Below are 26,707 nucleotides of genomic sequence, written 5' to 3' on the forward strand. Positions count from 1 at the left end.
TCATTCTTCAAGAAGCTTCAGGTCTCAGCTTAAGCATCACTTCCACAGAGAAATCTTCCCTAATCCCTTGAGGCGTGCCTACATTCTATCATAACACTGTCCCTGTGGTAGCCTTAAAGTACCGTCTTCTCAGAGCAGAAACCCCACAACGACTCATTTAGCGTTACATCTCCAAAGCTTGCAGAGGGCTAGAATAAATATTTGGTGAACAATAATGGACTCTTCAGGAGTTTACAGATTAGAAGGGCAAATTACATAGGTGGGTATATGTGTAAAATGTATATATGATAGAATGTGGCAAAAAATTTTAATATATATTTCATCGATTATGCCATTACAGTTGTTCTATTCCCTCTTCATTCCCCTCCACCCTGCACACCCCTCCCCCACCATTCCCCCCTTTAGTTTATGACCACGTGTCTCAAGTTCTTTAGATTCTACATTTCCCCTACTATTCTTGCCCTCCCCCTATCTATTTTCTACCTACCATCTATGCTACTTATTTTCTGTACCTTCTCCCTCTTTTTCCTCCTCCTACTCCCCCATTGCGACCCCTCCATGTGATCTTCATTTCTATGGTTCTGCTCCTGATCTAGCTGTCCTCTTAGTTTGCTTTTGTTTTAGGTGTGGTTCTTAATAACTGTGAGTTTGCTGTCATTTCACTGTTCATCTTTTTTATCTTCTTTTTCTTAGATAAGTCCCTTTAACATTTCATAGACTAAGGGCTTGGTGACGATGAACTCCTTGAATTTGACCTTATCTGAGAAGCACTTTATCTGTCCTTCCATTCTAAGTGAAAGCTTTGCTGGATAGAGCAATCTTGGTTGTAGGTCTTTGGATTTCATGACTTGGAATACTTCTTTCCAGCCCCTTCTTGCCTGTAAGGTCTCTTTTGAGAAATCTGCTGACAGTCTGATGGGAGCTCCTTTGTAGGTGACTGTCCCCTTATCTCTTGCTGCCTCTAGGATTCTCTCCTTCATTTTAATCTTGGCTGACGTAATGATGATGTGCCTTGGTGTGTTCCTTCTTGGGTCCAACTTCTTTGGGACTCTCTGAGCTTCCTGGATTTCCTGGAAGTATATTGCCTTTGCCAGGTTGGGAAAGTTCTCTTTTATTATTTGTTCAAATAAGTTTTCCACTTGTTCTTTCTCTTCCCCTTCTAGTACCCCTATAATTCAGATGTTTGAGCATTTAAAGATGTCCTGGAGGTTCCTTAGCCTCTCCTCATTTTTTTGAATTCTTGTTTCTTCATATTTTTCTGTTCGGTCATTTTTTTCTTCCTTCTGTTCCACTCCCTTGATTTGAGTCCCAGTTTCCTTTTGATCCCTATTGGTTTCCTGTGCATTTCCCTTCATTTCAATTAGTTTAGCCTTCATATGTTCCTCTAATTTGTGACTAAAATCAACCAGTTCTGTGAGCATCCTGATCACCAGTGTTTTGAACTGTGTATCTGATAGGTTGGCAATTTCTTGTTCACTTAGATTTATTGGCTCTGGGACTTTGAGTTCTTCTTGAGCCATGTTTTGGTCTGTTCTCACCTGTTACATATGAGGAGCGGAACCTTAGTTGTTCACCAGGGCGGGGCCACCCAGGTGGCTGGTTTGTGAAGCTGTATGTGGGGGCGGGGTCAGGGACAATGGTGGTCCCCTCTGCTGCTTTCCACCGCTGGGGCCTGCGCAGTCTGTCTCACTGCTCACTCCTTCACCGGTTTATCTGCGTGTGAATGTGTGACTGCGATAAGCCTGGAATGTGGCAAAAATTTTAAAAACATTGAGATTCCCCTCTTAATTCAGGGGAATTAGAAAATGTTTCATGGAAGATGTAACAATGATTTGAATTTTAATAAAGTAGTTGGAATTCACATAAGAGTTGAGGTCTGTATACAAAATGATCAATACACAGGGCCTGGCAGAGTAAGGCTTGCTTGAATGTGGTGGATAGGGTATGTGGATGTTTCACTTGAGATGGACAGCAATTTGAACATTTCACCTAAAATGTCATAATGGTGTGCTGGAATGTTATATTGTTTTGTTATAGAATTACATGCTTGTGACTTTGTAATGAAAACTTGTGTATTAAAAAAGGACGCTATTTGTGCCAAACCGTGTACGTGCAGGATAATGAATAAAGGGTGCAGTAAAGGAAATAGCAAGGTAAATTGACAGCACATAGGAACATAGGAAAGCTAGGTTTGGAGCAGTTTACTAAGAAATGTATACTTTATTTTTTATTTTCTAGGTAATGGGGAGATGGGTACAACCTAGATTAGTTAGTGTGACAGTTTCCAGTGACCAAAGAGGAATTTATATAGTATTTAATTTTTTAAATATAGTTTATTAATTATACTATTACATGTCTCAGTTTGGCCCCCTTTGCCCCCTTCTACCCAGTACCCCCCATTTCTTTTGGCAGCCCCCCCCCTTAGTTCATGTCCATGGGTCATACACATAAGTTCTTTGGCTAATCTGTTTCCTATACTGTTTGTAACATCCCCTGTCTGTTCTGTTCCTACCAGTTTGTTATTCTTAATCCCTGTATCTTCCCCTCATTCTACCCCTTTCCTCTCCCAGCAGATAGCCCTCCAAATGATCGTCATGTCCATGATTCTGTTCCTGTGCTGCTTGTTTGCTTAGTTTGTTTTTTAGCATCAGTTGTTGATAGTTGTGGGTTTATTGCCATTTTAATGTTCATAGTTTTGATCTTTTTCTTAAATAAGTCCCTTTAACATTTTGTATAATAATGGCTTGGTGATGATGAACTCCTTTAGCTTTACCTTGACTGGGAAGCACTTTATCTGCCCTTCAATTCTAACTGATAGCTTTGCTGGATAGAGTAATCTAGGTTATGGGTCTTTGCTTTTCATCACTTTGAATACTTCTTTCCAGTCCCTTCTAGCCTACAAAGATTCTTTTTAGAAATCAGCTGATGGTCTTATGAGAACTCCTTTGTAGGTAACTCTGCTTTTCCCTTGCTGCTTTTAAGATTCCTTCTTCATCTTCAATCTTTGGCGTTTTAATTATAATGTCTTGGTGTGGTCCTCTTTGCATCCATCTTGTTTGGGACTTTGTGCTTCCTGGACTTCACCAAATTAAGGAATTTTTCTTTCATTTTTTTCAAGTAAGTCTTTAATTTCTTTCTTTGTTCTCCTCCTGGCACCCCTGTGATTTGGGTGTTGCTACTTTTGATATCCTAGAGGCTTCTCACCCTATCCTTGTTTTTGTTTTTGGAATCTTTTTCTTTTTGCCATTTTGATTGAAAATTTTTTTCTCTATGTTGAAACTGGAAAAGCCAGTGTTAATGCTGCCTGTCACCTTCCAGACCCAATAATTGGCAGAGGCAGGAATTGAGTCTTTATGGGCGCTTTATTCAGATGGTTGGTGACCTGAGAAGATAGTGGGTTATGTATCCTAACAGACCATTTTAAATTCCATTTTAAACATACCCTTTTTATAAGAAAAGTATAGGTATGGGGTTTGGAATTCAGGGAAAAAGTTAATCAGATAAAAGCTGCCACATTCTTTCATCTGTATCCTGGGCAGTGGTCATTATCTCTGTCCTGAACAGTGGAAATGTCACCCTGGAGCACAGTGGCTCAGATACCATCTTGATGCCTTGCAGTCCTGAGGCACAAAGGTGGAACTGCTTATGGTTTCCTGGAGTCAGGGTGGGTCATGCCTTCAGTTCCTGAGACAGTAGCTTTTTATATGCACTGATTGCTAAGCTTATTAGCTATTACCTGAAACTAAATTTTTTCCAACATTTGAGTCCCCCATCAATGTTCAAAATTATCGATTTTATTCTTGACTTCATCCACTACACTGTTGATTTCCTGTAAATTACTCTTTATTTCACTTAATGTAACCTTCATTTCTGCTTGGGCCTTTTTTATGCTATTGAAGTACCCAATGATGAGTTCCTGGAGCATCCTAACAACCAGTGTTTTGAACTCTGCAGCTGATAGATTGCTTATTTCTATTTTGTGTAGTTCTTTTTCTGGAGTTTTCTTCTGTTCTTTCTTTTGGTCCTTATTTCTTTGTCTGCTCATTTTGGCAGCCTCCCTGCATTTGTCTTTGTGTATTAGGTAGAGCTGCTTTGACTCCCTGTCTTGGTAGTGTGGCCTGTTGTAGGGAAGCGCACCCCTTAGTTGGATGGGGCAGAGCCTTAGGTCATTCCCTAAGCAGGGCAACCTGTGTGAACCAAGTTGATGGAGTCTCAGATATGGCGTCACTACTCTGTGGCTCTCTTGGGGGGGAGAGCTCAGAAAACAGACATTGGCCACTGCCTCACCTCTGGAGTTTTTTGTCCAGGTGGAAGCTGTCGCTCAGCTCTCACCCTGATGCCAGAAACTTCAGTTTTCCCCCACATGCCACCAGTGCTCTTCAAGTTGCTGCCCCAGTGCTGGAGCCCAGAGGGAGTGGGTCTGAGTAAGTCCTGTCTGTTGCAAGCCCTTTAAGAGGAGACACCTGAGAATCCCACAGTTTCTTCTGCTGCCCCACCCCCTGCTAGTTTTTGTAGCCAGAATTTATGAGGACTTACCTTCCTGACGCTGGAACCCTGGGTTGGGTGTTCTGGGATCCCTCACTCCTGCAGTATCCCTCCCAATTTTTATCCACCACACGTGGGTGTGGGACTGCCTATTCCATGTCTCCACTTCTCTGCCCCTCTTACCTGTCTGAATGAATGTGACTTCTTTAATTCTTTAGTTGTCAGACTTCCAGACAGCTCAGTTTTCTGATGGTTCTGGGTGATAGTTGTTTTGTAGTTTAGTTGTAATTTTTGCTGTGGTTATGGGAGGAGGCGAGCTATATTTACCTACGCCTCCATCTTTACTGGAAGTCTATAGTATTTAAAGAATAGTCTTCCAAAGGATGATTTAAAATCAAACCAATATCTGATCTTCTCTGTACCTTTCCTAGGATTGTACCTGCTTTTGTTTTATATTTGCAGTATTAAATAACAAAATATTTTATGATTTATACCAAAGATGATTACTTTATTAATTTGTTGAATCAATCTAGAAAACTCAAATTTTACTATGTTTTTAAATTTTATTTCTTTAAATTTTAAGTGAGAGGGATAATGGTTTAGTGTGGGGGCAACTTTGCTGGCAAGTCCCCCCATCTGGCACAGATGAAAATGAAACTACCAAGACATGATCTGCTTGGGGAGGAAAGGTGGTCAATCTTTCACAGGAGAAGGACCAAGAGCCCCTTCCTCAAGGGCTTTTATTAGGTTCCGAACACACAGGAATACAGGTAAAGCTCATCAATCAATGTCAGGTGGCAAGGATCAAACAATAGATAACATTTCAAAGAAATCTGAGGGCTTAATCTGAGTCAGTGTCTGTCAGGTAAGGGGGCTGTAAAAACTTTGGGAGACATACTCATTTCCTGCTCGGACCCTTATCCTATGAATGAAATCACTCTTAGCAAAGCAGGCTTCACGGGACTTTGTGAATTCTTTCTTATGCCCGATCACCCTGGATCCCGCTATAGTTGGCAAGGGGCTGCACTGCCTTTCCCATCATGTTTTTAGGCTTAAATGGATTAGAGCCAGGAAGTGCTTCTCCCGGACGGAAATGGGGACTTGGGCCATGTCAGAATAGCCAGGGTGCAAGGGACCATCACATCCTCTTTGTTGCAGCCCCCCGAGTCCTTCCTTGAAGGCCTCCCAAGTGGTCATGTCTGGCTTAGGTTGCCCCCCCTCTGAGGGGTCTTACCTGACCAAGCGGTTTATCTTTTGATAAAGTCATACCACATTGAACTTCACTGAAACAAAACAAAACAAAACAAAATGACAGGACCAGTCCAGTTATGTAAGTCACCTGGTGACTGGCGTCAGTGGGGAAGACCGAACCCATGCCCCTCAAAAGGGGGCTGTCTCTACTGGCCTGGTGTTTTTCAAGAGAAGCTGGAAATCTGGATTTTGATGTGACATCACTTGCTCTGTAAAAGATTGACATGTAATTCAAATTTTTACAAATCGCTGCAGGCTGAGTCAGATATACTGTGAGTTGAAGACGGCGTGTAGCCTCCAGTTTGCAGCCTCTCGTCTGCACCAGGAAGCACCGAGCACGTTAGAACTGTTTCCTTTAACTCTGCTAAATAGCTTGTAGAAACTGGGAAACAATTGTTTCCCTAGAGAATAGTCAGTGGCCCATAGTAACCATCCATAAAACTAATAATTTTCAGTAAAGATATTTTAATTTCACAAATGATTATTGTGGGCCTTAGGTGAGGTCTTACATTATGTCAAATTTTATAAAAAGACATACTTTCTCAACCTAATATAATAATTGTTGGAACTATCTTTATGTTAAGTTAAAATAAGAATCTAGTTTTTTTTTTTAATGAAAGCCAGTGTTCATCTTTAACTCATTCTGTAGTGGAAAATTATCCACGGACATTACTTGTGAAAACTAACCCACGTGGTGTAGCCCTGAAACGCATCCTGAGGCAGCAGTGCTAGCGGACCCTCGTGTGCCCCCAAACTTCTGTGCACGCCGGCTCGTACACAGACCGAGCACCCTGCGGGTTGAGAGTTTGAGGAACGCCCATTTAAGAAGGACTGGAGGACGGAAGAAAGTGATATATTTCTATCTTTATTGAAGTTAGAAAAATCCCATTAAACACGGGATATTGTTTACTCCAATGGAAAACCAATATAGGCGAGTTTAAGCCATAAAAGAGAGCCATGAAATATTGACCTTGTATACAGATTTTTAATGTTTTCTTTGAAAAGATATGATTACCACAAAAATATTTGTTTTTTAAGACAACCTAATTAACACAAGTTGTGACCAGATATGTCGGCATGCTTTTTTTTTTTTCCATAAAATTTTTAAGATAAATTTTCTTTAGCTACCTCTGAATTATAACATGGACTTTTAAGATTTAAGACTAATATCATGGAATAGGTTTTTGTCAGATTATATATCTGTACTTTGGATTCTCCTTTTTTGCTATTAAATAGCTGTCTTCCACACATAAACAATGTTTACTTGCTGTGTTACATACCCTACCAAATATTAATAAACATTAGTTTCTTTTGGCTGCCTTGGTCAGTTTTGAGCATAATTTATGAAACTAAGTCATCTTTTTCATTAAGATTAGACAAATTTCTGAAACTATATCCCACTGTATTGTTTTATAACCGAAGTCAGAAATTTAGAATGCCTCTCAACATTCTTACATGTAATTCATTTATGTCATTAAAGAGGGACCTCATGCTTTACTACCTTGAAAGACAGTCCTGCACTGCCACCATGTGGCCTTTCGAATTATAGTCTCAATGTCTAAAATTACTTTTTTGATCTTTTTGTTTTACTAGTAATTCAGTTTTTTAAAGTGTTATTCAAAAGGCATTTTTGAACAAGTAGTATTCACTGTTTCCAGCATTTATGTGCCTGAGCGTGTAACTTCATTTAGCTGTTTAAAGATGTTTAGATTGAAGACATAATTTCTTAATTTTATCCTTGGATTAACTTTGTTAGAAGTATTGGAGTTCCATTGCATTGCTATACATATTTACGTATTTCTAATTAACAGTTTACCTTACCCTTTTGAAAACATATACACAAGGGTTGGGAACAACTATTTAATAGTTACAACTTGAGCTGCATTTAGGTTTCTGAGCTCGTAATGTTATTTTGACTTGTCTCCTCCTTAGAACTGAACCACTGAAAGCTTTGTAGGGCTTTCAAAGATGAATGGGGTTTAATTTTTTTTCACTGATTTTCTTTATCCCCCTCTATGTTACCTCTACTAGGAGATGTGTCAGAAAACAGAATTTTATTTGGTGAGGGGGGAAACAAACTATATTGGATTGGCCAAAAAGTCCTTTATGGTTTCTTTCATGAAATAAAAGACACATTTTTCGTTTTCACCAATAACTTTATTGATTTAGATATTTTGAGTATGTCAGCTGTCTCCCATGTGGTGTAATATCGATTGTTCTCAATGTCTCCGTTTGATCACGATCAGCTTCAGCTGGTCTTCCCAGCAGTGGAGCATCATCCAGTGAGAAATCTCCAGCACGAAACTTCACAAACCACTTTGACACCTTCATTCAGTCACAGCACCTTCTGCATACACTGCACAAATCATTTTTTTTTTGCATTTCAGTGTTTTTACCTTTACTGAAATGCTTTACTATTTTAGCATTTTATTATTATGCTTTATTATTTCATATTTATGAAGATGTTGCATATTTTCTTCCATCTTCAATGTTAAAATGAATATGCAAAAATTCACCCATGTAGGTAAGTTTTTTAATGCATACTGACTTGACAGCTGTCAGTACAGTGTAACAAAATTGTTTAGAATGAAATTAATGACAACTAAGTGTTTCTAGAGCCATCTTACATAAAAAACGAAAGAACTTTTTGGCTAATCCAATAGAACAATGAAACAAATGCCCATTGCAAATGTAACCTGAAGGTATTTCATAATGTTTCTTATTAATGCTGGTTATTTTTTGTGATCTCTGGAGAATGAATTATGAGACTCCTGACTTGAATATTTTAATGAATTCTTTGAGTAATTATTTTGTTACAATTTTATATTTTCAGGAAGTTGTGTGCCAAGTCACATGCAGTTTATTACAACTTGTCCACGATTAAATTCTACCCTAAGTAAATCTCTGGGAACTCCGCTGTGTTCTTTTGGTGTCATAGTCTCAGTAGTTGTGACAGAGCAAGCTTGGATTTAGGGAACTGAAGCAAAGTAGATTTCTTGACAGTAAAAGTCAATATCAGAATGCATTTTCTAAAGTTTAATTTTTTTAAATTAAGTTAGCACATAGATGAAAGAATACAGTGAATTAGTTAAGATGAAATATTTAATGGAGTGTACCTCAAGAGTAAAGATTTATCAATTGTTAAAATTTTTAAAAAATTTCCTTAGATTGTTTTATTATTTCTATGCTTAACAAATACCTGATTTTGGTAAGTAAGTTATAGCACCAGTATATAATAATATAAGATACGTCACCCCCATTTTTATGTATCTTACCTTTTAATGCTGTAGGTTTCCTTTGAAACAATCTGATTTTAAAGGCATCTTTTTAAACTGTCTTTTTTTGTTGTTTTTTAATAGAAAAAGTTACGCCGATCACAACATGCCCGCAAGGAAACTGAGTTCTTACGGCTCAAGAGGACCAGGCTGGGCTTGGACGACTTCGAGTCTCTGAAAGTCATAGGAAGAGGGGCATTTGGAGAGGTGTGGTTCTTTTTTAAAGTCACTGCTATTGAACGTATGTATCTTCAGATAGGTTAAAATAATGTAATATGTGTGAAAACAGTTTAATTTGAATAGAATTCCTTAAATAGCATGAATGGCAAATTGCAACACTGTTTTCTTTAAAACAATCTCTCCTAAATAAGTAGTGGCGACAGTTTAACATTTATAATGTGATCAATCTTTACATTCTAGGTGCGGCTGGTCCAGAAGAAAGACACAGGCCATATCTATGCAATGAAGATACTGAGAAAAGCTGATATGCTTGAAAAAGAGCAGGTATGTTCTTCAATATGTTAACTAATGGAACATCCACTGACGAGGTATTAGAAGAAGTGCTGAGATTGAAATTTCTTAAAAGAAACCTACACGTTTTGCTATATAATCTATTAATTTTATAATAGACTGTTTCATTGTTTCTTAGTTCTTATAGTAACATATTTTCCAAATTTATAATCTAAATATGCATTAGCCTGTTTGTGCTGCTGTAACAGGATAACGCAGACTGGGTGACTTAACAGAAATTTATTTTAGTCGTTTTGAAGGGTGGAAGCATAAAATAAAGGTTCTGCCAGCTTTTGGTTACTGGTGAGGGCTCTCTTCCTGGCTTTCAGAGAGAAAACTCTTTGATGTCTTATCTTATAAGGCACCCAACTCCTCCCTCCCCCCCCCCCCTTGAACTTGCTTAACTTTAATTACCTCCTTAGAGGCTGCATCTCTAAATCCAGTTAAACTCAGGGTTTGGGCTTTATCATGGAGGTTTGGGGGGTATACAGACGTTCAGTCCATAGTAAAATACCTTCTTTTCTGACTTCAGTGTGAATTAAAGGATAGTTCTTAGTACCCTCAATCCCTGTTACATATCAAAAGTAAGATCAGTCTCCTGAGAATTTACTGATTTTGATTTTATGTATTTCCAAAATCTGTAACCACTCTAATTTCCTACTCCTGGGCTGTCTCTCTCTCTCTGTTTCCTGTGACTTAATGCAGTTTATGCAGCAGCCATAAATCCAAAAGCATCAATAGTATTTTGTGTGTTCTCCTGTGTTTCCAGTCTGGGTAGATACTCTGGAAAACCCTAAATTGAACGTATGTGCCGGTGAAGGTCTCCACCGCGGGGGTAGAGAGGGCGGTGGTGCCACTCTGTGCACAATGCTTCCAGTGCTCACCTGAAGCTTACTTTTTAAAAAAAGATTTTATTTATTTAGACAGAGAAGGGTGGGAGAGAAACATCAGTGTGTGGTTGCCTCTCTCATGCCCCTACTGGGGATCTGGCCTGTCTCAAAACCCAGGCATGTGCCCTGATTGGGAATTGAACTGGTGACTCTTCAGTTCGCAGGCCAGTGCTCAGTCCACTGAGCCACACCAACCAGGGCTAAAGCTTACTTTGTTATCGTAGCAATATAATATTAATTTTTATTTAAATATGGCCCACTTGAATTCTCACTGCATTATTTTTATTTCTATTTCATTCACCCAACAAGTATGTGTATGTTCTAGGTTCTGGGCATACAGTGGTTCACAGGACAAACCTGATCCTTGTTCTTTTATGGGAGTGGGGAAAATAGGCAGGCAGCTATTGAAAACAGATGTCACAATGGAGAGATTCTTAATAACTTGGCAAGGACAATTCCCAAGTGTACTGGAGTGTACTGGAGGGCAGAAGCCTAATTGGGTTAGTGGCAAAGAAAATGGGAATCGAGAAATGGAGATAGTGAGTACAGATAAATCATGTGAGGCAGAACAAAAAATAGACTGGTGAAGTGGAGGGCATGTGGCTACTATCAATGCTAGGGTATGGTTCGTGGTGGTTGGGAGAACCCATCAGGAAGAGGAAAGTTGGTGGTGCAGGAGAGAGAGGGCAGAGAAGTATAGCAATGCACTGGAAGACAGGAGGTGATCTTTGATAGGAGTAGGGGCAGACTCATTAAAACAGGAAGGAAAAGCAGAGAAAATGAGAGCAAATGCAGGGTGGTTGATCCGAGAGTGTAATAAAGTGCCAAGTTTCTGTCTGAGTATGAATAAGTGAGTCATCAGCTTGGAGTAGAGGAGGCAGGTCACTTGTTGGAAGTGTGAGGAGAGGAAGGCATGAAACAGTCAAAACTAGTGACTTGTGATGTGGGAAAGCGGACGTGCTAGGGAAGTGCAGTTACATGCCCACTGAGATTTTCCGGCATGAATGTCAAGTGAAACCAGTGGTATGATTAGGTGATTTTACTCAGGTAATACTTAATTGCTTTTGGGCAGTAGACAGAAAATTGAGGTTAACTAGGGGTGGGGTTTGGCCAGGCAAATACAGTGGAAGGAGAGAAGGACAAGGGAAATCAAGGTATTTGCAAGAGAGTGATCATACTGATGGAATTTAGGCTGGGTAGAGAAAGGAATGAGGTAGTGAGGAGAGTAATAGAGGAAAAGTGATAGGGTCGTGGAATGCAGATTGAAGTGTAAGAATAAGAGACTTGGAAGGTTAAAGGTGGAGATCAGAAACAGTTCCTTAAAGTTGAGATTTTAGAGGAGGGATGATTATTAATGACGAGAAAGACAAGGTTATCATGGGTGGCTGAGAGGTAGCAGGGGAAAAGATCACTGGAGGTGAGGAAGTCAAAGCAATGTGCAGGTAGGGTATTGGATGGTTCACCCCTGGGAAGTGGTGAGCCAGGAGCTGAAGTCATGAAAGAGGAGGGTTGACCAGGAGTTCTGTAAAGGACAGCTGTGAAGAAGGATGACGGCTGATGCAGCCTCACAGCATCTGCTTCACGGGAGCTGGAGAGAAGGAAAGTGTTACTGTGGTTCAGGAGCAGCCAGGAAATGCGTAGGAAACCCAGCCCCTCACCAGCAACATGTGATTGAAAAGCAGGCCCTTCTTGAGAACTCAGCCTGCAGGATGACAGAACTCTCAGTAGACGGACAGCCTGGTTTCATTTAGGATGAAAAGGTGATAGGAACCATTCAGAGATCAGGTGATTTTTGTTGAAGACAGATTGATTACAGAGGGTTTGGATGGCAAGAAGATCGAGATACTGAGTTGTATTAGAGGGTTACAGATAATGAGGGGAATAGGTGTCTGGGTCAAGGTGCACAGCTTTAGAGACAAGGAGATAAACTGCAGTCTAACAAAACGACACTGGGGTTAGGAAGGGCGGCCGTGAGGTCTAGCTGTCGTCTTTAGTTACTAGCCACATGTGGATACTGGGCACTTAAAAGTACCTGGTCTGAATTGAGATGTGCTACAGATGGAAAATTCACAGCAACTTGTGCAGACTTGCTATGAAGAAAAGAGTGTAAAAAAATTTCGATAATTTTATATTGGTTACACTGAAATGAGAACATTTTAGATATATGAAGTTTTTAAACTTTATTATTTGAAAAAATTCACTTGTTTGTTTTTACTTGTTATGTGACTCCTGGCAAATTTGAAATTACACTTGTGGCTTGCATTATATTTCTACTGGACAGGTGTGGTCTAGAATATTTTGCCAGAATTTGAAGAGCCCCTGACCACGCTGTGTTCCTGTGCAGGGTGGTTTCAGTGGGACTTTGCCCTTTGGGGTTGGTTTCCTCCTATGTAAATAAATCTGCATTTGTCACCATTGAATTTCATTTTAGAAAATCTTTTCCCCACTCAATTTCAATTCGTTAATTTTAAGTTTTTATCTCATTTGGTTCAATGCTAATTACCCCACAAAATGAAGTGGCAACTTCTGTCTTCACTGCTGTGGTACCAGATTACTGTGCATGGCACTTGCTGTCCTTTGGAACCAGGGTGCATTTTGAGAACATACTCTGTCATCTGGCTTTTAAGATACTTAAAGATAACCAAGCCAAGTTGGTGGTGTGGTTGTTTTTCCTGACAATACTAGAGGCAAAACCAAAAGTTTAAGGTTTTTCCTTTACCATCCTAGAATGCTTTGTAGAAGACAATGGGTAAGAATTCTGAAACAGATCCAGAGAGATTATAAAGTTTTTTGATGCCGGAAAACAGTTTCTTAGTTTTTGGGTTTTTTTTTTTAAGATTTTTATTTATTTATCTTTAGAGGGGAAGGGAAGGAGAGAGGGAGAGAAACATCAATGTATGGTTGCCTTTCATGTGTCCCCTGCTGGGAATTGGCCTGCAGGGAACTGGTCTGCAACCCAGGCATGTGCCCTGACTGGGAATCGAACTGCGATTGTCTGGTTCGCAGGCCCGTGCTCAATCCACTGAGCTACACTGGCCAGGGCAGTTTCTTAGTTTTTATCTTTTATTCTTTTGCTTTGATCTTAGAGCATTTACCATATTAGAGAACATAATAATCTCAAATGGAATATTTTAAGCAGATATTTTATTAACATGAAAAGCTTTATAAATTCTGTGTTGTCATCTGCTTTGGGCCTGACTCTGTAATGATGCACAATGTAAATAGCAAAAGCATAAAATCAAATCTTATTGTTAGTCTTTCAAGAAAGAATGTATAAATATATTAATGCAAAAATACCTGAAAATTGATCGTATTAACTCCACAAATGACTCAGTTTACAAAACACTCCAGCCTAGAAGGTGGACATCTTGTGATTGTGCATTTGACAGAAGTCACTAGCAGCCTCCTCAGAATCACATTAAATTGTTATAGGTCACGTTTATAGATACTACAGAAGTTTTAGGTTATAACAGAATAACAAAGTTACTCTAAATGTTTCTACTTCTTAAGACAACAACCAAATGGTTAAAGGTCAGGACAGGTCTTTTGTTTGACTACTAACAGTTAAAAATAGTTTGCTAAGGACCCTGATTTTAGCAATTACCATGTCAATTTATAGAGCATTTCTTACTGTTAATTTTTAAAAGTCAGGCAATGGCCCTAAATTTATAAGACGAAGCCAGGATCCTTGCTCAGGTAGAGAATCTTGTCAGAAGGGTTTTAGACTACTCATTTTTGTACTTCAGAGGCCTGAGCTTCCTCTGATATACCTGTGGATCCCACTTTTTTAGGCCTAAAGAGATAAGCTAAAACTAAGCTATTTCCTGAGATTCTCCATATTTAATGAGAATATGAACATGCATATATGTTTCAAATCTTTTCTGAAACTCCAGCTTTCCTTCGTGACTTCTAAGGAAATGGATGGATAATTGTAAGAGGTAAGCTTGAAAAATGTGTAATGTGTTACAATTATTTTTTCAAAATGCATTCATCTAGGTGGCTCATATTCGAGCAGAAAGAGATATTTTGGTAGAAGCAGATGGTGCCTGGGTGGTGAAGATGTTTTACAGTTTTCAAGATAAGAGGAACCTTTATCTTATCATGGAGTTTCTCCCTGGAGGTAAAAGCAAATGAAACAGCACTGACAGACTGACACGAGCAAACCACTGTGTGTGATTACACTTTCATTGATTAGGCTTCACTTTTATGTTCCTAGCTCTGAGGTCGCACATAGTTGGGAATGGTTTTCCAATGGTTGCTCCCATGATAATGCTAATTTTGACCACAAATCAGACTGTTTTGAAGGGATGATAAAGTTGGCACATTTTAAGTACTGTCATCCTGGGTTTCCTGTATATAATTAGTTAGAATGTTTTAAGTCCAGAATTAAGAACAAGTCACTAAAGAAAAAGACACCCCATGGGCTAATGATAGACAACATACTGAAGAGAACTGTGGCTAGTGTATAAATACATAGGAAAATGTTCAACTTCACCTGTATTCAGGGAGATGCAAGTTAAAGCAAGAAGGAGATAACCATTTCATACTCATCTGATTAGTAAAACATTCAAAGTCAGATGGGACTGTGGGGAAACTGGCCTCTCGTTTATATGAATTATAACTCTTACAGAGAGCAGCAGTTCATGCACAGCAGTGAAGTGGAAGGTGCAGATGCCCTGCAGCCTCACTTCCACGGTCAGCTGTATTGTCTGCAGACTCCCCCGTACCCACGTACAGGAGACCTGTAAAAGCATGCTCATTGCAGCAGCATCAGAGTAGTGAAGAACTGGATGCAAGATAAATGCCCGCCCATGAAAGAATGGATAAATAAGATGCGGCATAATTATGTGATGACATTTTTACAGCAGTTAAAAGTCAGGAGCTATATTTGGTTCAACAGTGAAATCTCAGAAACAGAGTGGAGAAATAAAGCAAGCTGTGTGATTATGTGTACAGTTGATACCATTTTTGTAATTAAAAAAAAACCTACATAAGAATGTAAGTCCATAGATTAGTATGTAAGTATTCTATATGAAAACACATTTTAAAAATAAGCTGGAAGGATACACATAAACTGAATGCATGATAATGGTTACTCAGCAGAAAGGGAAAGAGGAATAGAATGGGAATGGAGGACAAAGAATATTACTGTTATTTTTTTAAAGAAGTCTTGAAGCATCATGAAATATTGACAGTTGTCAATTTTGAGTTATAAGTTCACCAGTGTTTGTTCTTTACCTCCTTTTAAAGAAAAAAAATCCCTTGAAACTAAAGAATGTCTACAGGTGAGTTTCTTAGTGGAATGATGTCCTGTTTTTGCTAGCCCAAAGAGCTCTGAGTGTTTTTGGAACTTGAATTTGAAGAAATATATCCCATCTCTGGGTGTGCTTATTGACTTATTTTCCAATTTGACATGTTTTTCTCAGCAACTTATTTTAGAAGTTGAGTGGTGGATATAACTTCCTTATATCTCTGCTTTGATTTGATTTCACATATTCTATTTAAAGCCATTAAATATAATAAAATTTCTGCTTATGCAATGATACTCTTTATTTGGCCCTAGAGATGGTTGGAGGTATACTGGGTGGATCAGAAAATGCAAAAATCAGGCAACATTATATAGATACAAAGAAAGTTTTTGAGGCATTTTTGACACACGAAACCTATTTTTCCTTATTTTTCACGTATAGGTGACATGATGACATTGCTAATGAAGAAAGATACCTTGACGGAAGAGGAAACACAGTTCTATATTTCAGAGACTGTTCTGGCGATCGATGCCATCCACCAGTTGGGTTTTATCCATCGGGATATTAAACCAGACAACCTTTTGTTGGACGCCAAGGCATGTGAATAAACTGGTGAATGATTAGGTTGCTAAGAATTTTATGGAGAAGTAATAGAGCTGATTTGTGACTGGCAGTCGACAACAGCAATTTATTATTGCTAAACTATAATACATTGTTGCATAGATGATGGAATCATCAAATATTTTACAATTCATTTGTATGAATTGTAAGCTGAGAATTTTTATAATAATTGAATTTTGAAAAGAGTTTATAATAAAGCTTTTGTTTCAAAGTTAATAGCAATATAATCCACTGATTTCATTAGTTTATTTTTGGGGCTTTTTTTTTAGGGTCATGTAAAATTATCTGATTTTGGATTATGCACAGGATTAAAGAAAGCCCACCGAACTGAGTTTTACAGAAACCTTACACACAACCCACCAAGTGACTTCTGTGAGTTTGTTTTTGTTTGGATTAAAGTAGTACAGCTGTTCTAATTCAGTACTGTTTAGAAATGTTCTTTCCCTCTCCTTACTCCTTAAACCAATGCATTTTTTAAAAAATAGTTATTTTTTTAGAGAGAGGGGACGGGAGGGAGAGAGGAAGAGAAACGCCAGTGTGGGAGAGAAATATCGATCAGTTGCCTGGTCATATTTGTCCCCCGCCAGGGACCGAACCTGCAAGTCAGGTGTGTGCTCTGACCTGGAATCGAACTGGCGACCTTTGCTTTGTGGGACGATGCCCAACTAAAAGTGCCACACCTGGCAGGGCAACCAATGCATTTTTAATGTATATGTGTGAATTGGTTTGGGGGTGAGAGTTTTTCTTTTGTGGTTACAACTCTGTCTTGTTGAAATTAGCATTTCAGAACATGAACTCCAAGAGGAAAGCAGAAACATGGAAGAAGAATCGAAGACAACTGGTGAGTTAGCCACGTTTTTAAGAAACAGTTTTGTGCCCTGGTTCTAAAACCTCCCTTGGGTTTTGCTTGATTATTTTGTGTCTTTCACAAGGGTCATTACTTACTTTACAGTAATGATAGGGCTTGTTCTAGGGTCACACAGTTTCCTTAGTTTCTCTGTAATGTCACCTTGCCTATAAAGTGAAGTGCTGATTTTTACTCTATAATTTAACTTTAGAGTACTTTATCAAGCATGTTTATAATTAAATTATTTACTAGTAATTAGCACTTTATGTAAAACTCACTGAGATAAGCATAAGTGTACTGAATGCCTTGCGATGTCTCTTTCCATTTTCCATACTTGTCCTGATACAACAAATATCAATCAGCACTTGTAATGGGGTTGTGTGTTTCTAAGAACTTCTTTATAAAGTAAACAAGAAGCTTGGTGTGTTAACAGTCCTACAATAAATACAATTAGAAAGCAGACTTTACCACAGACAAATTATTCCTTCAATGTGCAAAAACACTGTCTATTCATAACCCTACACAATTTCTCCTCTTTTACTTTGCAAATATAAGAATCTCTTGCCCCTTCCCTCTTTTCCTTTATCCTGTTAACTAGGTCTTTGAACATTCTCACTGTTAGAAATGTGCCTTTTGACTTTGTTTTCCTATTTTCCTGTACAATGCCTCACAAATATAGATACTCTGTAAATATGTTAAATTCAGCAAAGTGATGAAAGTGAAATTCAGCATTCCCTCAAGGATACCCTCTCACACCAAATAAAATGACCTTTGCATCATTGAGCTATTCTCTCATCAGCCCAGAGCACATAATTGCAAGCTTCCTGAACAAGTAAAACATTTCTGTGCTTTTAAAGGCTTTAAAAATGTTTTTAAAAAGTGTTGAGTTGCCCTGGCTGGTGTAGCTCAGTGGATTGAGCGCGGGCCTGCGAACCAGACAGGTCATTCCCGCAGGGCACTGCCTGGTGCCTGTTCCCTGCAGGCCTGTCCCAGCAGGGGATGCATGAAAGGCAACCGTACATTGATGTTTCTCTCCCTCTCTCTGTCCCTTCCCCTCTAAAGATAAATAAATAAAATCTTTAAAAAAAAAAGTGTTGAGTTATGCATTAACCATGAAAACTTCCTTCTACTTTAAATGTATCACTTTTAGATCAGATTTTACCATTGATTTCCTACTTTAAAAGGGAAAAATGAACACTGCTTAAAAATATGGTGGGAATTCTATAACCCCTTATTTTCAGAATATTTACAGATGATTACTTCGGTACATGTGTTACTGTTCTTGTGGCCATCATCATAACTTATGTAGCGTTTCCCAAAGGAGAAGTCAAGGGGGCTCGATTGAATTTTGGGCAGGAAATTCCTTCAGAACCTGTATCCCCTGCCCACCCAGTGCCAATTATCTCCTCCCCCGGGTCATTGAAATGACAAAATTGCTGTCACACATTTTCACACGTCCCTTAGAGTACTACCCTTAAGAGGAGAAATCTTAAGTGGTTTTTCTTTTAGGCTTTATATGAGTTAAGAATTGCTTCTTAATGGATGAGCAGTGGCCTGGAATCCGGTTTGTAATGAAAACACCTGACGTTTATTTATAGTAGGTTGTAGTGAGTTAAAAAGCACACTCCTTTTCTTGTTCTACCCTCATATCAGCTGCTCAGGCAGGCTCCAGTTATTACTTCAGTTTTATGTAAGCAGAAGCTGAGGCTCCAGGAGGTGTAATAACCTAAGAACATATTAATAGTGGGGGGGAGCCAGGCCTACTGGGCTTAACCCTTTTAATCATTTTGAACTGGATTTAGGACTAAATGTATTGGTAACTTACAATAGTTGAGCTTTTGGGGGGGGCAGAAATCATGTCTTAAATAACATTATCTGATTCAGTACCTATCACTTAAGCCTTATAAATGATAAACATGCAAAACAAGTATTAGAAAACTGACTTTGCTATATATTGCTTTTTACAGTAGTGAGTCATACTCATGTCTTTCAAAAAATATATTAAGAATGCTGGTTTGACAAGCTACTCCTTTGCAGGCATATTCCACAGTTGGGACACCAGATTACATTGCGCCAGAGGTGTTCATGCAGACTGGTTACAACAAATTGTGTGACTGGTGGTCTTTGGGAGTGATTATGTATGAAATGCTAATAGGTATGTTTTGTCATTCATTTATGTGCATACTATATAAATCGCCTTGAGTACTGCTGATTGATTGACATATGCAGACACTATAGGCTAACACATCAGATTCTTTTAAACCAATTTCTGACACGCACACACCTCCACCTTTCCCCGCCCCCTCCACAGTGAGCTCCCTGGGGGTCCAGTTTCAAGAAGTGGGTATTTAACTGAACCCCCATGTATCAAAATTGTATCTGCAGGGCCTTTCAGGTGAAAGTGGGGGAGGAGAATGCTTTAAATCCTTTATCTTACTGACTTCATTAGGAATTTTATTGTGAATTGATGACTGGTGGTATTTTTATTGTTAAATAGAGCACTCAGGGCTTTGTATATAGCAAGTATAGAGCATATTTGATCATAAAAGCTGACAAAACTTTTGTTTTCTTTGATATGTAGGGTATCCGCCTTTCTGCTCTGAGACACCTCAAGAAACATATAGAAAAGTGATGAACTGGAAAGAAACTCTGGTATTTCCTCCAGAGGTGCCTATATCTGAAAAAGCCAAGGATTTAATTCTTAGGTTAGTGGTTCAAGTCCTAGAGGAGTTTGTCATGTCTTAAAACTTCACAGGTACCTAAAAGACCAGATTGGCCGTTTCACTCTTGTGGGAAGGAAAGGACTACCACTGATATATACAATTGAACAGATCAATAAAGAAAAGGTGTTTGGGTTTTTTTGTTTGTTTGTTTGTTTGTTTGCTAATGCAAACTCTTAAAGGGAAGTATGCAGGGAAAAAAAAAACAAAGAGTTAAGAAGAGAGCAGAGGTCTTGTATTGCTTCAGAGGTCACTCCTGTGAGACTGCAGTGATCCTGTCCCATTAAAGAGAAAGGAAGACTGTTGTTAGTGGCGGTTCATATCACAAAAGTCTTTCTATGAAATCTTATCTAAGCAAAGGGTTCCATTCTGTTTCTCAGTTGAGATGAAGGGTTTTGATTCTGTTGTGAACAGCTGGAAGGAATACATACTGGCACAACTATGGGGACAGCCACTGACAGCGTATTGTGATCATTAAGCTGTATTTGGCTTTTGACCCAGAAATTCTACTTTTAGGGATTTTGTTTTTACACAACGTGTGTAAAGATGTAGGTACAGTATGTTTATCATGATACTGGTTTCCATAATGAAAAATTGAAAACTATCTAAATGTTCAGCAGTAGTGGACTGGCTAAATAAATTATAATATTTTCATATATAAATTTCAGGAAATGAAGTTATAGAAAAACTTTTAATGACTTTGGGAAATTTTCTCAATATATTAAGTGAAAAAAAATCCTAAAATAGTAAGTAATTTATCAACATAATGTTTTTAAAATTAAAATACTAGGATGATTTCAAACTGTGTATAGTAGTTATCTCTGAGTGATGCAATTACATATAATTTATGTTTTATCCCACACATCCCATAATAAACAGAGCTACCTTCTGTAAAAGCAAAAGTGAAAAGCTTGAAGTAATGAAAATAGAAAACCTTAGATGTAATTTGCATATGATAATTTTTGTGTGTCCACTTTCTAGATTTTGTATTGATTCTGAAAACAGAATTGGAAATAGTGGAGTAGAAGAAATAAAAGGTCATCCCTTTTTTGAAGGTGTAGACTGGGGGCACATCAGGTATGTTCACAGGCTCTGAATGGAAAAGGGATGAGTAAAAAATGATTTAGTGATTCATTTGTCTGATTCTGCTGGATACAAGAGGCAACGCTGTCGTATTATAAACTCAGTGTTTTTCAGCTTATGTGAGACTGTACTATAGCTGAATGACTGGTTTTAACTGGCATCTACTTCAAGGGGAAGATCACACACTGTACACTGTTTGACTTCTGTACCCAGAGTTATACGGTGAAGGCTGGAGATGCCAAGCTGCATCTCCATTTCACACCAGAACCTTTCGTTTTTGTCCCCTTGTTAATATACCCTACTTTGTCTCCTTTATTAATTTATGAGATTCAGTGCCTGTTTACACATTGTGAGGAAAATTAAATAATGTAACATTACAATTTGCTTATATTTGTTAATTGTGAGCACTGGCTTTTATTCAGTGTATAGCCAAACTATCTTCAGTAATTCTGATGTGTTCTCCACATAGGAACAGTTTAGAAACAAATCTCATCATGCTATTTTCTTCCTTCCCTTTGCACTTAGAACTCACTTAAGGATCCTTAACTGCATTTCAGGACTGGGGGGTATGACTGACCTCATCGCTACAGGTTTCCTCTTACATAAACCTTCCCGCTCCTACCTCACAGCTTTGTCCTCTGCTTTTCACTCGGACTGATAGGCTCTCCTCCCTGCCCTCGCTTGCGCTCCTTTCCATCTTCTCAGATGGCTTATGTGTCACTTCTACCATGCAGGTCTTCACTGGAGCTTCTACTGCGGGTTAGGCACTCTGTTATAAAAACAGCGAATTTTTTGATTATTTATTAATAGGTTCAGCATTTTCCTAAGTACTTTATGTAGATTTCTTATCCTTATAATTAGTCTATTAGTCTTATAAAATAGGCACTTTCATTTTCCTTATTTTACCAATGAGGAAGCTGATGCACAGAGAAGTGACTTGCTACAGTGCCACAGCCAGTAAGTAGCTAGAATTACTAACTAGAGTTGGACCTGGCCAGTTTTGTTCTGGACTCCTGCTGCGTCGTATTCTACTGTATACATATATCTATCATCTCTGTGAATGGGACTATGATTCCCCCCTTTTTACAGTTACTAGGGTGCTTAGAGACCACCAGTCCAGTGTCTTGGCTTCATAATAAGGAAGTGGTCGCAAAGTAGAGGCTGGCTTGCCTGGAGTCATACTGCTAGGTAATGAAAAGGGAGTAGATCTGGGTGGACAAGGGTCTCTGGCTCTTTCCACTAAACTCATATAAGTGTATTACATAGAAATAACTTGGAGTAATTCTGGGAAAGTATATACATGCTTTTGCATAATGTAAACTTAATCTGAATAGATCCAGTAAATATTTGTTAAAACTTATAGAGGCAATAAAATTTGATAGCTTCTTTTAACCATTTTTATACTTTAAAACTTTTAGCCTGGTAAGAAGGCATTTTCATGACTGGTATTTTTAACCCAATGTCCCTGATTCCCTTAGAATTTATATGACTCCTAAGAAGTTTTGGATTCAGATTTCATCACAAACGTGTAGTCCCATCCCCCTTGGAGCCCCTTATTTTCCCAGATGACTTGATGTATGGTTCCTCTCTTAGAAGAATTATATTCCTAAGTTAATTAGGTAGGATCCAGTCCCAATAACTTTCCTTGGCTCTTCTGACATCTATAGAACAGCATGAAGAATTTTCAAGTAGAATTGTTTTTTTGAAAGTTAAAGAGTTCAAGAAAATTTATCATGGCTACTCAATACCTTTTACAGGGAAAGGCCAGCAGCAATTCCTATAGAAATCAAAAGCATTGATGACACTTCAAACTTTGATGACTTTCCTGAATCTGATATTTTACAACCAGGTAAGGCAATTGACAACACAACTAACACCATCAAAAATCTATAAATGATTACATTTTCACTAACAAAATTCTTTTGCTCTTGGTTAATTTTTCTATCTTTCTAGTGCCAAACACCACAGAACCGGACTACAAATCCAAAGACTGGGTTTTCCTCAATTATACATATAAAAGGTTTGAAGGGTTGACTCAGCGTGGCTCTATCCCCACCTACATGAAACCCGGGAAATTATGAGTGAAGATCACATTCTCCCACAACCAAGAGAACTCAGGTAGCTGCATCACCAGGCTTGCTTGGCGTAGGTAACAGCGCACTGAAATACTCCTGAAGATGGTGGTGCTTATGCCTACAAGAGGAAATTCTACAGGATTAGGATTTCTAAGACTACTATAGGAATTGGTTGGCAGTGCCAGCTGGCTTTTTTTTTAAATATTTTATTATTTTTGTTAACTTTATTATACGAAGGTACTGGAATAAAAGGAACGTACATCCCTTTCTAACTGCACTGCCTACATGCGTGTTAAGGTCCATTCTGCCTGTGTGTGCTGTGGCTTTGTACTGTAACACCTTTAACCAATTCAGGAGCAACATATCATTTAAAGCAACATAGGCTAACCTGTAGGTAACACTGCAGTACTGCTGTTTCACTGCAAATCTGATGGGTCTAGATAATCAATAAAAGCCATCTTCCATAGTTGGTGTCAGAACACTTGCCCTACTGCTTTGGACAGCTATAGATACATATGAAGACAATTTCTATAATGGTTTTAAGAAATTTTAAAAGAAAATACACTGGTTATTTAAAAAATAGGATTTATCATCATGTTATAACACAAACTCCACAGTAGGGAGTGACAAGTTTGTAACAAGGAGGAAGTTTAACATCTTCACTCAAGCACTCCACTAATATATTTACTTTGCATTCAGAAACACTGATGACCTTTATATACTTAGTCTGTGTACTCATAGGGGAGATGTACTATATTATATAAAATGTAAAGTTGCTTTTCTTGTGACAAGAGGACTTCTTTTTTAACAAGAGGACATGGCATTATTTTAATTTGATTATGGTGAGTTGAATATAAGAAATGACCATGAAGGCTGCTTGTAGAACCTAGTGTATTTTTATTAAACTATTTTTTTAAATGTCAAACTTCTGATCATGTAAATGGACTTGTAGAGTACAAAGAGCTATTTACTTTGGTCTTCTAGAAAGTTGTTACATATCATGGCTGGTTAACTTTTATTTTTTTTAATGAAAAATTTTCCTTTGATAGTACTTGTATGATTGTGCCATTATTTTCTTATACTCCAAATGTACCAAAGATCCTGAACAGAGTGGATGTTCACAGCGAAGTGGAATTTTGCTTTCTTGTGGGAATACCATAATCAGACATGGTAGACCTTTGATGTAAATCAGCTTACTGAAGGGCAGTGTCATTCACGTGTGGCTACATTACTGTGGAGACCGGGAACGGCGTTGAGGAGGTAGATGGAGGCGGAGGTGTTGTGATTAGATGATGGTGTCAGCATCAATTTCTTTGGCTATTTCCCTAAGAATTAAATCTTTCTAGCTCAACATTTTAATTCTAAAATGACTCTCTGCAGTATTACTTTCGTAAATACTAGTTAAGGAATAATACTTTATCAAAGAATGGCCTAATGTTTGTCTGAACTGTTGATTGAATTTTTTAAAAGATACAACAAATATAACCATTATAAATGATCTGTGAGCAAAATCGAAAATGATGATTTATCTTTAGGGATATTTTCCCTAATTGGGAAGAATTCCATAGGATCATTATGCAAATCTACAAAAGGTGTTACAAACGTTGCTGCTAGGTCGTTCCACAATGTTTCAATGAGGCCGTTCTGGGGACTCCCCCACCAAATTCACTCCCTTCTCTTCTTCCCTCCTTCCTCCCTTTCATTCGTATATTCTAATATTAGTTTAATACTTATTATGTGTTCCTCTAATAGTTCATCTCCACTTTCTTGTTCAGATCACGTGGCCAAGTAGAAGAACTGTTAAAATTCTGGGGTTATCTCAATTTTACTCACTCAGTTTTTCTAATCATAACTGCTGCTAATTTGAAAAGAAATCTTTAACTTCTGCTGAACTTTAGGAGATTTTTCTCACCACACCTCGCTGCCACCCCCCTTCCTTGTTAAAGGACTGTTTTGCTAGTGTTACAGTGAATGAGTAATATCTGAGGAAATGGCAACATTCCCTAGTTCTTATATGGTAACTGTTTCGGTACAGAAAACTATCATCAGTCCAAGTCGAGAGAGAGATAAAGGAACTGACTTGTCTAAATTTACTTTTTAACTGAATAAGAAATTGAGCATTTTAGTTTTCTTCTCCCTCCTTTTTGTTAACACGTGGAACTTGGAAATAGCTCTGTGACTTCTGGCCGTGAAAGGCAGTGGCGGAAGCTTACTGTGTTTAGGGTCTCACTTCCCAGGAGTTAACAGAGTGATTCACAGTGTCTGGGTTTCCTCCTTATCAAAAGCATTTCTTAAGTGCCTATCTAAAAGCAATTAAAGACTGTGTCAGCCCTTTGGAAGCTAAGAATTTGATTCATGATGCAAGCTAGCTAGCAAATTTGTGAAGTACCCTTGAGATTGAATCTTCTCTATTGTACATTTTCCATATTTCAGGTGAACCATTTAATTTAAATGACAAAACTCTTATCTACTCAACTGGGCATAATGACATTTTCTTTAAATTAGACTCTATTTTGAATTAAAGAGTTTTATTATAAACTGTGTGTTTTTGGTTTTTCTAAGTATATAGAAAGCTTGTATAATTCAGATTTATTGATTTCCTGATTTAATGTAGACCTTGACTTTTTTATTAAAAAAACTTTGTATTAAAGCAAGTTATGTTATTCTTTTATGCTTTTCTTATTAACATAGCTTTAACTCTTTATATTGAAGCATAGTGCTATCTAAATATAAGGAATTTCTTATAAATCAACCTTTTTTTAGTTGAATATATAGCTGAATAACATAAGTGGAATATTTAAAACATTCTTTGGTTGCTAAGCTTAAAATAGGCTTTTATTTATATCTATAAAAGCACACTTTTTTATTTTTTAAAACACCTGTTTATATAAATCTATAAATTTTAAAATATTTTAAATACATTTATTTTTGGTGTTTCATTGCAGAAAACCTTTAGATAGTGAGTCAATTAGTATCTACTTGTAAGAGAAACAGCTATCCATCTTTTGATGATCTACAAGTGAATGAACTGAAATTTCAATCGGTAGAGAAGTCCCTGCTGCAAAATACATTTTCTCTTTGAATTGCTAAGATTCAGAATGACTGCAACACTCATGACTCTTTCTTCTTGTCTTTAGACTTTATTTTCTCTTTAGAAGTGCACTTACTTCAGAGTAATTTTAATGAAACAAATACTTAGAACAAATGTAAATGTAAGACAGTTGGGACTACTAGAGATATTTTATGTTTTTATGAAAAGATAAGATATCACTACTTTAAAAAGGAACAAAGTAATAAAAACAGGTCTTAGTTGTTTTTTGAAAAGCAATGTCAGATACTCAGCAGTTGTCTAGAAAAAGAATCATCGGGCTCTTGAGCTCAGTGTTCAATGACTGAGTTTCAAAATATGTCTTGGTGGCATGAGGCCCTTTTGGGTGAAGGTAAGAAAAGAATAAAAGCTACGTTTATAGTATTCCTGTTGGTGAGGGGTTCTGGGGTTTCATTTTTGAGTTTCGAGATAGGTGTTACCCAAAACTCAAGGAAGACCATTTCGTAAATATATCTAATTTTTACACATAAAGACCACCTCAAGAACACAATAAATAGTTGAGGTTTCATTTGTAGTATGTTTAAACAATCAAGATAGTTGTACAGGTTTATATACAGATCCCGACTGGGCCAAAACCAGTTAGCAGAATTGA

General features: G+C 37.9%; 1 protein-coding gene across 2 annotated transcripts in view; it reads left to right on the forward strand.

Annotated features, from left to right (window-relative positions):
- STK38L (serine/threonine kinase 38 like) overlaps positions 1-25,656 on the forward strand; it is a 76,842-nt gene extending 51,186 nt beyond the window's left edge. For both annotated transcript variants that reach the window (XM_037144853.2, XM_053661792.1), the window contains 11 exons: positions 9,096-9,218; positions 9,432-9,515; positions 14,408-14,531; positions 16,102-16,256; positions 16,551-16,653; positions 17,061-17,122; positions 19,166-19,283; positions 19,710-19,833; positions 20,830-20,925; positions 22,689-22,780; positions 22,885-25,656. In XM_037144853.2, coding sequence (XP_037000748.1) covers positions 9,096-9,218; positions 9,432-9,515; positions 14,408-14,531; positions 16,102-16,256; positions 16,551-16,653; positions 17,061-17,122; positions 19,166-19,283; positions 19,710-19,833; positions 20,830-20,925; positions 22,689-22,780; positions 22,885-23,012 — 1,209 coding nt within the window. In that variant the 3' untranslated portion in view covers positions 23,013-25,656. The remainder of the gene's footprint in view (positions 1-9,095; positions 9,219-9,431; positions 9,516-14,407; positions 14,532-16,101; positions 16,257-16,550; positions 16,654-17,060; positions 17,123-19,165; positions 19,284-19,709; positions 19,834-20,829; positions 20,926-22,688; positions 22,781-22,884) is intronic.
- The last annotated feature ends 1,051 nt before the right edge of the window (positions 25,657-26,707 follow it).

This window comes from Artibeus jamaicensis, unplaced genomic scaffold, assembly GCF_021234435.1.
Source record: "Artibeus jamaicensis isolate MK-2021 breed Jamaican fruit bat unplaced genomic scaffold, CSHL_Jam_final contig_233, whole genome shotgun sequence".
NCBI lineage: Eukaryota > Metazoa > Chordata > Mammalia > Chiroptera > Phyllostomidae > Artibeus > Artibeus jamaicensis.